Genomic DNA, 14,078 nt, shown 5'->3' with positions numbered 1-14,078 from the left:
ATTCATTACAATGAGTGTCGTTTTTAGTAGTCGTTACGAGGTCACTAAACCTTCTTATGACAACCTGACCTTTCCGCCATGTCTTGTATGCAGAGCTGCATGCATTTGCCTGCTTTTTTGTTACTTTACTTTATTTTTTTAAAAATTAGTTTAGTTAATTTTATTGTAAAAAGTATAAATAATGTACAGTTTGTCTTTTCCCTAATGTACAGACCGGAAATGTATAATACATGAACGTATTATTTCCAATTTCTTTTCTTGCACCCTATAACGTCGGCTACGACGAGCGAAGTGAGTAAGCTAGCACGAATGAAGCTAGCGTGGAAGCGGACGTCGTGAGTGAATCTGAAGTATTAGTAATTAACTCGCAGTATTTCCTTCTATCATTTTAGTTTGGCTTAGTGGATGCGAGCGTGACGAATGGTCGGCTTATTCTATGATTTAATAGTAAACAGATAATATCTGGGAGCGATCTATTCGATTTATTTTTTTTTCAATTATTTATTAGCGACAATTATATGTTTATATTTGAGTTATGTTATGTTTTGTTTGTCCCCGCTGACCTCTGACCCGTGTATCTGTAGCGGGACAGGTACCGCCTGCGCGTGCGCGCTTCAGACAGAGGCGCCCCGCCCTCCTCCGCAGACGTGGACGTTGAGTTAGACGTGGTAGACAGGAACAATAAGCCCCCCATCTGGGACATGACCACGTATGGCCCCGTTCACATCAAAGAGAATGTCACAGTGGGTACCGTAGTGACCAGTGTGAAAGCCAGGTTGGTATACGGCAGCGGGCACCCGCCCGCCGCCCTTCTTAACACTACTAACGACGTGGTTTTGTCTGTTTCCATCGATCTTTCGATAGCGAGAAACGTACAAGTTGGAGGCTATGGCTCAAGACAAGGGCTTCCCGCCCTTGTCCAGAACCGTGGAAGTCCAGATAGACGTAGTGGATCGCGCGAACAATCCCCCCGTGTGGGACCACACGGTGTACGGCCCCATCTACATTCGAGAGAATTTGCCCGTTGGTGCCAAAGTGGTGTCAGTTAAAGCAAGGTGCGTCTGTAACTGTTCGGCACGGGCACCGCACGCAGCCCCCTGCACGTGTGTTGCCGCCTCTCTTGTCACCACCGAACTCGTCTCGTCTATTTACCATTCTTACCAGTTCTGCTTGTCCATAAAATTATATTTGTATGCACGTACCTTAGAGAAATAAATGTAGAATCGGCGTATTCGATGTTGACAATATGGGTGAGCATTGTGCGGAAACGAGCGCCGCGAGCGTCCTCTATCATCGTTATTATTTGCCTCTCACTTGGTGGTTTCGGTACGATGTTATGTTTTGTCCGTGAACTGCAACCGCATCGTCACGAACACGTGATCTTTTTGAAATTCACATGCGTGCATTAGAGGGCTCACTGCTTCCGTGGAATGGGATCACAGGCTCAAAAATATTTATGTTAGTTTGTGAAACATAATTCTTTTCTTAAATAATAATATTCTAAGCAATATTCTAAACAATAAATATTTTTGAGTAAACATTAAAATACGAGGAATGGTAGGTATTATATTGGTGAACAAACTCTGTATCCATTAAATTGTGCATGTAGGTATTTATCTGGTACTCGTGCATTTTTGTCGTCTTCAAAGTTTCCAAAGTCGATAATATGACTATTATAGTATACCACGTCTTTGGCGTTATGTGTACGCATGGTATTATAACAATCGTAGTTTCTTAGGCAATTCTTTTTAATTTCATTTTCTAGTGCTTGAAATCCAAGTATTGTTTTGTGAGAAACGTTGATAAGGATATTTCCATTTTTTATAAATTCACGAGACAAATAAGAAAAAATAACACAAAATTAAACTTAAAGTATTAATAAATGTAAAGTACCTATCGGGATATGAACATTTAAATAAATCTTTAAGATATATCTAAAATAAGACAGGAAGCTCATTGGAGTATAATTTTTTCATAACTAAAATTGAAAAAAGCATTTGATTTTTGAGTAAATAGGTAAAATGTTCAAGGCATGGGAAAGTATGTCTGTTCATATTGATACACTTGACTTGACTGAAACTTTCAGTCTACAATGTTTTCTATATCAAGTTATGTTTGTGTCAGTTAATTTCTTCTTATTATTAAATCGGGCGTCGTGTCTTTTCTGATAAAATTGATTTCCCTTATTCCTGGGGCTTACCCGTTACGTATAATAATACCAACATTAAATTTAGATGGCGCCACTGTTTTCCCTCAATAGATGGCGTTAAAATAATTTTGAAAAGCTGTGTTATTAGTAAGTTCGTAATGGAATTCACCACAAGATGGCGCATTGTAAGAAATAAGAATACAGTTAACGCGACATTTTTAGATTATGAATAAATATAAAATTTAAGAAGTTCTTGAAAAAGATTTAATTCGTTAATTTTACGATTTTAATTTGTCCTGAGTCACTAAAGAGAGAATGATAATATTGTATGTGCATCACTATAATAAAAAGGGCACCTAAAGTTATTGTAATATTGCATTAAATTTGGTTGATGGTTCACACGTCTATGGTCTATCTGTTCGTCCTAAATCACACATTTCAAACTCACAAGAACACGAAAAGAGAAAACAGTACTAACATCACTTTATTAACCTAATGACTTAGCTATGCTTATAAAAGCTTAGCATTTTATACTAAACACATCACACTATCTAAGACTATTAATTATTTATACTCACTCTATTCATATATTCTAAAGTAGTGTTCTTTTCTTTTGCTCCTCGAAGCGATTGAGAGTTATTTATTTTTAATGTTAAATATGTTTCTAATTCATTAATAAAGAATGTATGAATAGATTTAGTAAATTTTATGTGTTCCTTATTATATTATTTATGATAATGATTACTTTCACATTGTTAAAAATAGAGTAATGTTTTATGATTTCTTCATTTTTTATATCATTTTAAGAATCTTGTAGTGTCAATGAAAAAATCAAATTGAATTAATTTTTGACAATTATTATATACATTTAGAATTTTTGTTCACCCCTCTTAGTATTTACTTTTTTAATTTACGCATTTCATAATCAATGTCGTTTTGTGAAAGTAGATGTTTAGCGAACGTTCATTGTTACAGAAATGTATATTGTTTGTTGAATTTTTCAGCTCGGGTATTGAGAACAACCCGACCGTTTTCTACAGGCTGATGCCCGGATCGACGGCTCAGACGAACAAATTCCATACATTTTATTTACAACAAAGGGCGGATAATGGTTTTACTTGGGCGGATATAAAAGTAAACCACCCCCTAGACTACGAAAGTATTAAAGAATACAATCTGACCATTCGTGTGGAGGTGAGATTTACGATGCCCTTTTATCGATATTACGGCTTGAACGAGTCATTTACATATACATGTCTACTTACGGCTGAGTTCTCACGACTGAAAGTACTATATAACATACATAATATGTATAGTATGTATGTTGTACATATGTTGTTACATACCATCGTAATAAATATTTATTGTCCTTTTATTGTCAGGCTCTTAAGACTAACTGCAACACTTTATGTGGTAATTATTATATAACGCCTTGTCTTTTCAATATCTTTATAAAATTGTGTTTATAACTACCGTGAGTATATATATTCTTTACTATATATATCGTAAAAAACAAAATTACTTCCAATCTTCCTATGTATGCCTAAAATATTGAATCTACGCACCGCGTTACAATTGATTTGCGGTTTTTAGTAGTAAAATAAAACCAAAGATAATGTGATCCATAAGAATATTTATACATGGTTATATATTTTATTTGTGGAAAGCTGAGAATATTAAAGATTTGTTATGAAAATGAAAATGAAAATAACGAAATAGCTATAATTATGTCAACCCAGGCAGGCGAAATCTCAAGCAGAATACTAAAGACAAAAAAAATATTTACATGTATCTCAAATACCAAAATATATGTTATAAGGCTGCTTATATTTTTTTTATTTTGCGCATGTAAAAATTACCTAAATCTATGTTCCTTTTAAAAATTGTAAACACTAACATACATATAATAACAGAACAACGGAGCACAACAATTGGCGTCTGAAGCGACGGTGTACATAATGCTGGAAGATGTCAACGACGAGATCCCGCTGTTCACAGAGAGGGAGCAAGAAACTGTACTTGAAGGTGAACCCATCGGTACCAAGGTCACGCAAGTCAACGCTATTGATAAAGACGGGACGTTTCCTAATAATCAGGTAAGAGCTTTGCTTTTTAGGTTCAAACAAAAAACACTTTATTTTTTTTAATTTATTCAAATTAAAAATATTAGGCATATGTTTAGGCAATAAGGTAAATAAAAAAATATAATTAAAAAGATATTGATTCAAAATCCAGACTTTATATCGGTTGAGTATTTCTGTATATTAATTTAATATAATTTAACTAGTTGTGCTTAACGTAGTTTGCTTGGACCGCCCGAACTACAAAACGTATAATATCTCTTCTGTCTTTACCAGTTTCTGCAGGAAACACTCTGAAGTCTCTGAGTTCAAACAGCATTAATTCCATTTACATTGAGGCATTCAAGTGTTATTGGGCTTGTATTTTAAATAATTTAACAGGCGATTGATACTATAAACGATTTTCTATGAATAGAAGGAATGTATTTATCGTTACACGTGTTTTTGTGAAGCACGTTAAATACGATCCCAAAGTTTCACATTGGAAATTTAACCTGGAAAATTTCCTTTTCCAGTATTGCATGATTACGTTCGAAGTACAAAGTTGTTTCACTGTTTTGTGTGCTGTGGCGTATATGATGGGATTTATTGGTATTTATTTGTGAAAGTCTTTGTACATTTTATTCCCAAAATATTTTTTTTATAATTCAGAATTATATAAGAGCCTATGCATATCTGTCATATGGGGTCACCGTATTATTATTCTATATTTCTATATATTATATATTTCTATTTATAAACAAAACTTTAACTAAAAAACCTCACAAGCTATAAAATATTCTTATGTAATATGTCAACGGGTAACCTCGTTTATGGCATGGAAATTGTGTGGTATCCCACCCTGGCAGGTGTTTCATAGAAGAAACTAATGTGATGTAATATACGATTTTTTTTGTACAAATATATAGCGCATATACGGAGCGTAATTTTGAAAAATTAAAAATAATTAATAAATATTATAATATATATTTTGTGCAACATCTATAAGAGACGAAGAGAGATAGTACCGGAATTAGCGAGTGAGTGAGAACAAAAATATTTTAAGTGAATCGGCTTCATCATCTTTTCTTGAGATATTCGCTTTGTTCCAACCGTCCATCTTTTCTACCGTACCCAGTCCAGTTTATCCTAATAGATACATACTTCTATTTACCGTCACTCATAAATTCAAATATAATAAGAAAAATGAATTGTTGCGATGAGATTGCTTATATTTTTATTAAAAAATATAATAGATGAGATCCAATGTAATAATTTTTAAATCGAATTAATAATGAAATAAATTTATTGTTAACAAAAACAATAATCTAAAAACAAATTAATTTTACAATGTCACTAATTAACAATACACGTATATGGTTTGGTAGTAGCACTTGCAACGTTTATAAATACCACAGTCAAATTATAATGCCTGGAACCACGTCCGTAATATCCAACTGGATATTATAATAAAATCCCAATTACGTTGCAATGCGATTGCTATTCACGATTGGCTAATAATTATGTAATAAATCCAATATTCGTGTTCTGCGGGAACAGTGGTAAAAATATCTGGTGAAATATATGAGAATGGTTTCGTCCTCCTGTTTCTGCGGTTAAGTTTATATGATTATTATTATTATTGCAACGCCCAATTTTATTAGGTTTTTACTACATCGTGCTATTTATGTTATGTACATACGTGTTTGTTACGGTATAGGTAATTATTGTAAGATAAAAATTTTAATTATCTTGAGTATTAAAAAATGAGAGTATTTAAAAATATTATTTAATATACAAGAGAATTATATTTTAAAACAATAAAGTAAAAGTACCTATCTTGTAATATTCAGATAAGTATTTCAGTGATGATGGTGATGGTTTTGATATTATGTTTTAATGCATCTCCAGTCTCTTACGGGAAATCTCTTTAGCTTTCACAAATTTAGAATAATTATAGCGGAACTTAATTAGCATTTTGTATTTTCGATCTACGTCAAAAACCCGTCACGACATGTCACGGGAAAAGTACAATGAAATTATGTTTCTTTACGTTATTTAAAACACCACGAGTACCAGATTAAGTTAGACAACATACGGAGCGCGGTGTTTACAAGCACCACACATTTACATACTACAGGCTTTGCGATATTCCGAGGGGTCGTGAATACTTAATTTTAATCACATACCTTCGTCGTGTTACTGATATTGATGATATACCTTTGTTAAACTAATTAAAACGGTTCCATAGCATCCAGCACCATGACTAACGTACGGTTGATTATTAATACTGTTAATTAATTGACTTGTGCGTAATGCTAACAAATATATAATTAATTTAATTGTTTAACTGGAGTAAAATATTGAGCATTATTATTTGTGGACAAAGCTAAAACTGGAAAGTTAATCTTGTTCGAACTTTGTTGTCGTCTTTTCGGCCGTTGTTACGACTTCATCTGTTGGTCATGGCTCTCATTTAATCGAATTTAATTTTATATATTATGTGCATTTGTTATGTGTACGTAATATGTCTGAATGACTAAAACTCAAATACAGTTAATCCTATATCAATGTCATTATAAATTAAATAATATTACGGCTTTTAACACAGGTATACTACTACATCGTGGATTCGCCTAGAAACGAAGGAAAGGATTTCTTCGAAATCAGCATGCAGACGGGTGAAATCTTCACGAAGGTGGTGTTCGACAGGGAAAAGCAAGGTGCCTACGCATTAGAAGTGGAGGCGAGGGACGGAGCACCCTCGGCGCGGCCTAATTCCGATAACCAGCCCAATTCAGGTACGTCCGCACGATTTTATTAACCTTAAAATGAGATTATACGTATTATATTCTTTTAGGTCCGATTGAAAATGTTGTCGTGTAATTGATTAAAGGGTTTTTTGATCTTTTTTTTATTAGCTGCCCGATAGTCTACATCAGTATTATTTATTGAAGCCGTTTTATTTAATTATGTTTTAAAAATTTGAAACTAAATTTATGAATTGAAACTGAAATTCTATTTCTATAATAATTCTATTTTTTATTCGGTGGTTTCTTCCATTGATGCGGCCCGAAATTAATGATGGCTAATTTACATACGTAGGGGTATATAATTTTAATTAAACACTTCATATTTATTACAATCATAAATAGAACAGTTAGATTTTCTCTTTTAACAAATATCCGTTCTAAATGGACTCACAAACTCTGGCTTAACATACAGAATTATTAATTACTAGAGACCCGCTCGCGGCGTCGCCCGCCTGAACTATTCGTTTATTGATTTACTAATTTGTATAATACTTGTATATTGAAAATTTTGTTTCTGTTAATTCAATAAACCACCTGTTTATAGAAACTTTGTCTTATATCTGTCTTTATTTAAATTTAAATATATTTTTTATTTATGAATAGGTTGAAATAAAACAAACAGTTAATGTTATGTAGCATCACGCTGTATCCTGCACATAGTAGGATAGGGTAAAGGCACTGGCACTCCACTACTGTGCGGTTTCGTAGAAATTTCCTTCCACGCGCCACCGAACTGTGGAATGGCCTACCCGCGGCAGTGTTTCCAGGTCGGTACGATATGGGTACCTTCTATCTCGTCTATCTTCACCTTAAAGGCCGGCAACGCACCTGTAGCTCCTCTGGTGCTGCACGGGGTCGTGGGCGGCGGTGATCACCACCAGGTGACCCGAACGCTCGTTTGCCTTGTCCTTTTTCCATAAAAAAAAAAAAAAGGAAATTGGAAAACTAGTGTCAAAAACATCTTCCCTTTAAGTCCCACGTCCGTTCTCGTAGCGGAACACAACGCTGCGCTTTACCTCGTTACTAAAGCGATGAAATGAAAAAAAATAATATGCCATTCTTCAGAGTGGGAATCGAACCTATAACTACCAAGCGAGACCTGAATCCACAATAATAACGTTCGGTCATACTCGTCATAACTTGGTCTAGTGGTTGAAATTGTAAGTAATACATATATCACACAGTACAATGTACTTACATAAGTACTTATTGTACCATAATATATTTTACAGTTGGAGCAAATGTAAAATATTTTATAAAAATTAATGTTAATAGCACTCCATGCTGAAACATAACAATAAAAGGATCCATCAAGAAAAAGGTGTAACAAAGAAATCCTTTAGAGGTTAAGAGGCGTCAGTAAGCAGCGCACCGGTTCCATTCTCCAGCTAATCACTGCTGTGATCCGAATTTAAATGACCATTTTCCCTTGTAAACATTCCCGGCGGAAGGTTCTTTTCTGTCGAATTTTTCAAAGGTTGTGTTTAACAACCTCACCAACCCTTTTCGAATGTTGACAGATAAGAGTTTTAATATATCTCACTGTTTTCTTAGTCAGGTATCGATTGCCTCCGTACGCGTGACTCCATAAATTGTCCCATTTGGGCAAGTTCCTTTATTAGGCAGGCAAGTCGGCACCGCTTAACCATATCGCATCGCTATAAATCAAGCAGGAACATAATCAACCAGCGCCTGAAACGTAATCCTATGTTAAGCTTCTCATCCCAGTATCTGTCTCACGTGCACAATGCCAGGCTTTGGATCAGCGCTGCTTACGTACATACTCGTAGCTCCGTACTATACAATTACCTTAATGTATCATAAATACATAGCATCTATACGAGCCAATAAAACGGGAACCTAACTACATTCCGATCGTAAAACCATACCCGTTATCTTTGTTTACTGCTGCCGTACAAACAACGTCGGCAACATCCACGTTTGATATTTAATCGAAGCGTTTATTTGCTCATGAAATTATCAATTGATTTTATTGACGGATTCGGGCTAAAGTAAAGATCTACTCTTACTCGAAATCAAACATACGAATATATTTGAAACTACAACGACTCGACTTTTCAACTCTACCTGTATTGATTTTAAAAGATTGGTAATAAATTTTGTTTAATAGCGGCGTGTAAATCGTCCTCAATAGGTAGAATTCTAATAATCAATTCAAATGTACATAATTGCATATAATAAAGTATACAACTAGCGTAATTAAAATTATTCATTACGTTAAATTTATTTATTAATTGAAAACAAACAAGTAATATATAATTTTAATAGGTATCTATTACCTAGAATAGATGCACAATCAGCACATGTATTTTAGTAGTGTTCAGTGAAGTCGCTAATTCAATTACTAGATTACACAGTGTTAGATATTATGTAATCTGATCAATCATATAAGGTGAATGCAACTTTAATTAATGTCTGTATGTACGTACGGTGTTGGTGCATATGCTCATTGTGAAGTAGATGTCTTGTATCGTGGTAATAGGCACACATTGCATGCATATATTGGGTAAAGAGATTTCCCGAAACCAACGTAATATGCTCGCGCGAAATATGTATGGAAAATAAAGTATAATATATTAAGACATGATAAAAAATTAATCTCGTTTACGCATTATTTAGGCTTAGGCAATTTAAAATATTTAAAATGATAAAAAAAATAATAATATGGAAAAAGGATATGGACCATATGTCCGTAGAGTTGTCAGATTTTATATAATAAAAAAACCGTACACACTCGTACTACTTAATATTACAGTGTTAAGAACTGTAAGTACATCATCTCGGTGACATCTCAAGGTGACATATTACTTCTTTATTTTACTCTACATAGATTTTAATGAAATATTTTTCTCTATTTCTTTAAATTTATTAGACTGATATTGGCTTCAAGTAAAAACAGTGAACGTAATCATAATAACGAAGGAGCAAACATTAGAGCAGTTCCGTTCGAGCTTCGTTTAATGTCTACTGCGGGTCTACGGAATTCTCGTTTCTTTTTTATTGTGTCAGCTCCTTTTCTACGTCTTTTGTGGTACCTACTCTCATTCGAGCCACGCGCTCCAATACTGTAGTTACGACCTTATTTTAATTGACTCGGCGAAATTTTTCATTATATATTTTACAATTACTTTGTTTTTACGAAATTATAATTTTATTTTGGTATCGCCTCACGTACTGTGTACATATATATTTAAATGTGGGTAGGTGCATTATATTAATTTTACACGAATCAAAATGATGTTCTGCACGATAAATATACTATAAATCTATATGTGTACGTATTTGTTCATATGTAATATGTCCAGTTTATCGAGAGTGTAGAAACTTTTAGGTCTTGTTTCCTTAATTTGGCAACTATTGAAGATATATTTAACTTTTTGGGATAAAACTGAACTTTGTTGATTTATCGAAAACTTACATATACAGGATGGAAGAGGCAGCGCTTCTTTTACTGAAACTGCATATAGGGTAAAATATTTCAAATCCTGAATTAAAAAAAATAATCAAGGTACCTCAACGGTTTGGACGTAGGATTTTTTTTTCATTTCACGATTTTTATCCATACCTGTATTTCGTGTCACGCACACATACGTATGCGACGTTGCCGCTTTGACTGGCAAGTGTGTGCGTGCCTATGTTATACTTTACAAATGGCGTTTTATTTTTAAACAATAATTTTATTATTTATTTTGTTTGAAAAAAAAAACTTTTTCATTTTTGAGAATTATTTTTTTCCGAATTATATTAGGCTTTTATAGAGTAGTTAAAACTGTGGTTTCATTTAAAGTGGCGCTGACAATTCCACCCTGTATATGATGATTGATCGAATTTCTTTTCATGGTAATTCAGACTTTTTTAAAAAAATAATTTAGTATTCCAAACTAGGTTTAAAATGCCTACGACAAGATCTATATATAAAATAAAATGACACTGTCGGAGTTATTTCAAGTATTTCCAATTACTTGGGCTTAGGAAAGTACGATGTCGCCAAGTGACAAAGCAATATTCCCGCGGCGGGCGGCGGGCGGCGTGCGGCGGGCGGCGGGAACTTCGTGGCCTACATTTAGCGCGCCCTCAAGAATCCGTGATGAGGGCGCGCTCGAGTGCACTGCTTGCTGGGGATTACTGTCACGAACTACTAAATATTGCTGTTTGTTGCCTAAGCTCTCCTTGCCTCGATCTCTCGGCTCCAACTTTTGCGGCTAATGATTAAACTTGCTCCTATCGATAGTTCGGTAGTTTTAGTTAGACATATCAACACTCATCTCTAATTGATGTTTTTAAACAATTGTAACGAAACATATATGATTTTGATATATTTTAATTATTCTGTTTACACAAGGCTATATTCTAGAAAATTATAATAAAATTTGGTAGGATTGGTATAGAATATGATTTACTTACTTACACGTAAATATAAATTAAGTAATTTAAATTTCAAAAACGTGCAAAGTATATTGATAAATTAGATTTAGAAACGGAATAATAAATGTAAGGACTAGTTAGATGTGATGCATATTATCTAAATAATTTAAAGCGCACAGATAAAATTCAATGTCGTACGTTTAACGCATTCATAAAATTCTCAGATTTATAAAATTTCCATTTCGTTTTATTCTGAGATGCTGGTCTGGATTCCAAATAAAATAAATCTGTTATATTATTAAAAATCGCGAACGCATTTAACTGGACTGTTATGGATTTTTAGCAATCATCCAGATCTTAATTTTAAATCTGTATCTGTGTGTAAGTAGTTCAGAAAAAAAAATCTTAGATTTGTTCGATTATTATTTTTTTACACTACCCTAAATGTTTTTATTTGGAAAAAATATTTTATACACAACCACACTTTTTTTTACTGTTTTATTATAGTAAGTATAGAAGGCGATTTGTTATAAAACTGCCAATTGGGAAAAATATATAAAACAACAAAAAAATAATAAAGGGCCGGAACGTGAACAAGATGTCATCTGAATCATTTGTCAATGTGTCCGGGGCAAATGTTGAATTTAATTAATTATTATCTTAAAAACATATCAACATAACATTTTTAATTAAAATATATGGAATGATCTTTATATTAATGAATTAATGTCTTTAACTTTTTAAGTTTGCTGGACATTTTGCGAGGTCGTCCTACATATAAATAAATTGAATTATTTCTTTTTTGTTAAATTATATTTGGTATATTAAGTGAAATAAACGACTTTAAATTAATTATTTAAATTTATCGAATACATTTATAGGTTTGACAATAGCGTAATAAAAAGTATAATGAACTAAATATTTTATGTTATTTATAAATTGTTCTAATGATTTAGAACGTTGTTACTTTGATTTAAAATGATGCCTGAGTACGAATATTTAAAACTAAATTTACCGCCACTCAACACGCAATGCCTCCAGTATTCGGCGGAAAAAAACAGAAGTGGAAACAGAAGTGGGGAACAGAAGTGTCTTAACACTAGGTTCCCAAGTTCGCTCCGTCTACCCTGCTACGTGCGAGATATAGCGTAAAGCTAAAAAAGAAGGAAAGAAAGTCAATAGAAAAGTGTAAAATCTCATTTGGCACATACCGTAAAGTCGTTTATATTATTTCTATTATTATTTATATTATTTCTTTTGCGTCTCCCGCAACTTGACACATAGGTACAAAAATCGTAATAGTATATTATTTTAGAAACACACTAAGCTTAGTGCTCTAACCAAACAACGCAAAAAATCATAAAAAACTAAATACAGCCTTTATATTATTTTCCATTAAATATTTTCGTCAATATTTTAAACTATGAAGTAAAAAACCATTCTATACTTAGAAGTCATTTATTAAATAATTAATTTTACGATTGTATTTGAAATCCTTAATCACGAAAGAGCCGTTGGTCCTTTGATTCATAATTTTATTTATCGCGCTATATATTTTGCAAAGGATTTTACTTGTCATTAAGTCGGCTATTCACTAAATGAATCTTGATAATTTGAAAGCTTCTAAAGCAGGATCCCCCACGGGAGGCAAATAGCTTTGTCGGGGGGTGGAATTTTCTTAAAACGTCAACTCAACACGGACGTTTATAGTCGCCATAACATTCAGGGACCATCCGCCTCGGCCGCCATAAAAATCACCTAACACCCGGCTATATTGCCTCTACTTGTTTGTACTTATTACTTTAAAGTAATCTCCAGTAGGATTCTAATATCTTATATTATTATCAGCATATGTACTTACTAAAAAAATAATTGAACAAATGAAGTAAGTTTAATTAAAACAGACCATCGTCTATGAGAACGGCTCGATCTGTTCTCCTTCTCGCTGTCGACAATTCTATAAAGGGATTCTAATTAAAAACACCAATAACAATTAATTCGTAACAACAGTAGTAACGACCAAATTACCCTGTTTCCTCTCTGTTATGACAACAATTTACAGTCTTGGTAGTATCGTGGAATTTGCTGCTTGGCCATGGCATTAGTGATGTTGTTTTCCACCAATTATTACTTGTCGATAAATTGGAAACAAGGATGTTTTCAATTATTACGTATTTTTAGAATGTTTTCGTTTTGCTTTATAATAATAACGATCTGAGATCCTATTATCGTCTTTAGCGCCCCACTCCCTTCTTCTACTTAGCTCCAGTACACTATTTGTTCATATATATCATTTTTAATTAATGTAAAGAACTTATGTCGATTACCTGGATCTAAAACTATATTTAAGACTCAAATAATCAACGTTATAATTGCGATCTGTCGCAATATGAAAACTGTTCCAAAATTTTTATGTAATTGCAGTTATTATTATGATTTTTACAGCATAATAGACTTACCTGCACTTTTCATAAATTTGAAGATATTCAACATTAATTCAATGATTTATATAAAGACTTAAGTATATAGAAAACATAGTTATCTATATATATAAAAGGACTTGTCCTCACTGACTGAGGTAAGACGCACGCACAGCCGTAACCGCTGATGGTAGAAACGTGAAATTTGGGCAGATGTTTACTTTCGTAATCTGGACATCCACTAAGAAGG

General features: G+C 33.2%; 1 protein-coding gene across 7 annotated transcripts in view; it reads left to right on the top strand.

Moving 5' to 3' along the window:
- CadN (neural cadherin) overlaps positions 1 to 14,078 on the top strand; it is a 240,619-nt gene that overhangs the window by 38,628 nt on the left and 187,913 nt on the right. For 4 of the 7 annotated variants that reach the window (XM_085184985.1, XM_085184976.1, XM_085184943.1 and 1 more), the window contains 4 exons: positions 585 to 775; positions 3,154 to 3,343; positions 4,063 to 4,245; positions 6,821 to 7,010. In XM_085184985.1, coding sequence (XP_085041111.1) covers positions 585 to 775; positions 3,154 to 3,343; positions 4,063 to 4,245; positions 6,821 to 7,010 — 754 coding nt within the window. Of the gene's footprint in view, positions 1 to 584; positions 776 to 864; positions 1,056 to 3,153; positions 3,344 to 4,062; positions 4,246 to 6,820; positions 7,011 to 14,078 lie in introns of all 7 variants that reach the window. The other 3 variants (XM_085184994.1, XM_085184951.1, XM_085184967.1) reach the window with 1 other exon arrangement.

The sequence above is a fragment of the Heliconius melpomene genome, chromosome 1, assembly GCF_056956725.1.
Source record: "Heliconius melpomene rosina isolate 202511_hmr_F chromosome 1, ASM5695672v1, whole genome shotgun sequence".
Classification (NCBI taxonomy): domain Eukaryota; kingdom Metazoa; phylum Arthropoda; class Insecta; order Lepidoptera; family Nymphalidae; genus Heliconius; species Heliconius melpomene.
Note: the sequence above shows the minus strand (reverse complement) of the source record. Positions and strands in the feature narration are given on the sequence as shown.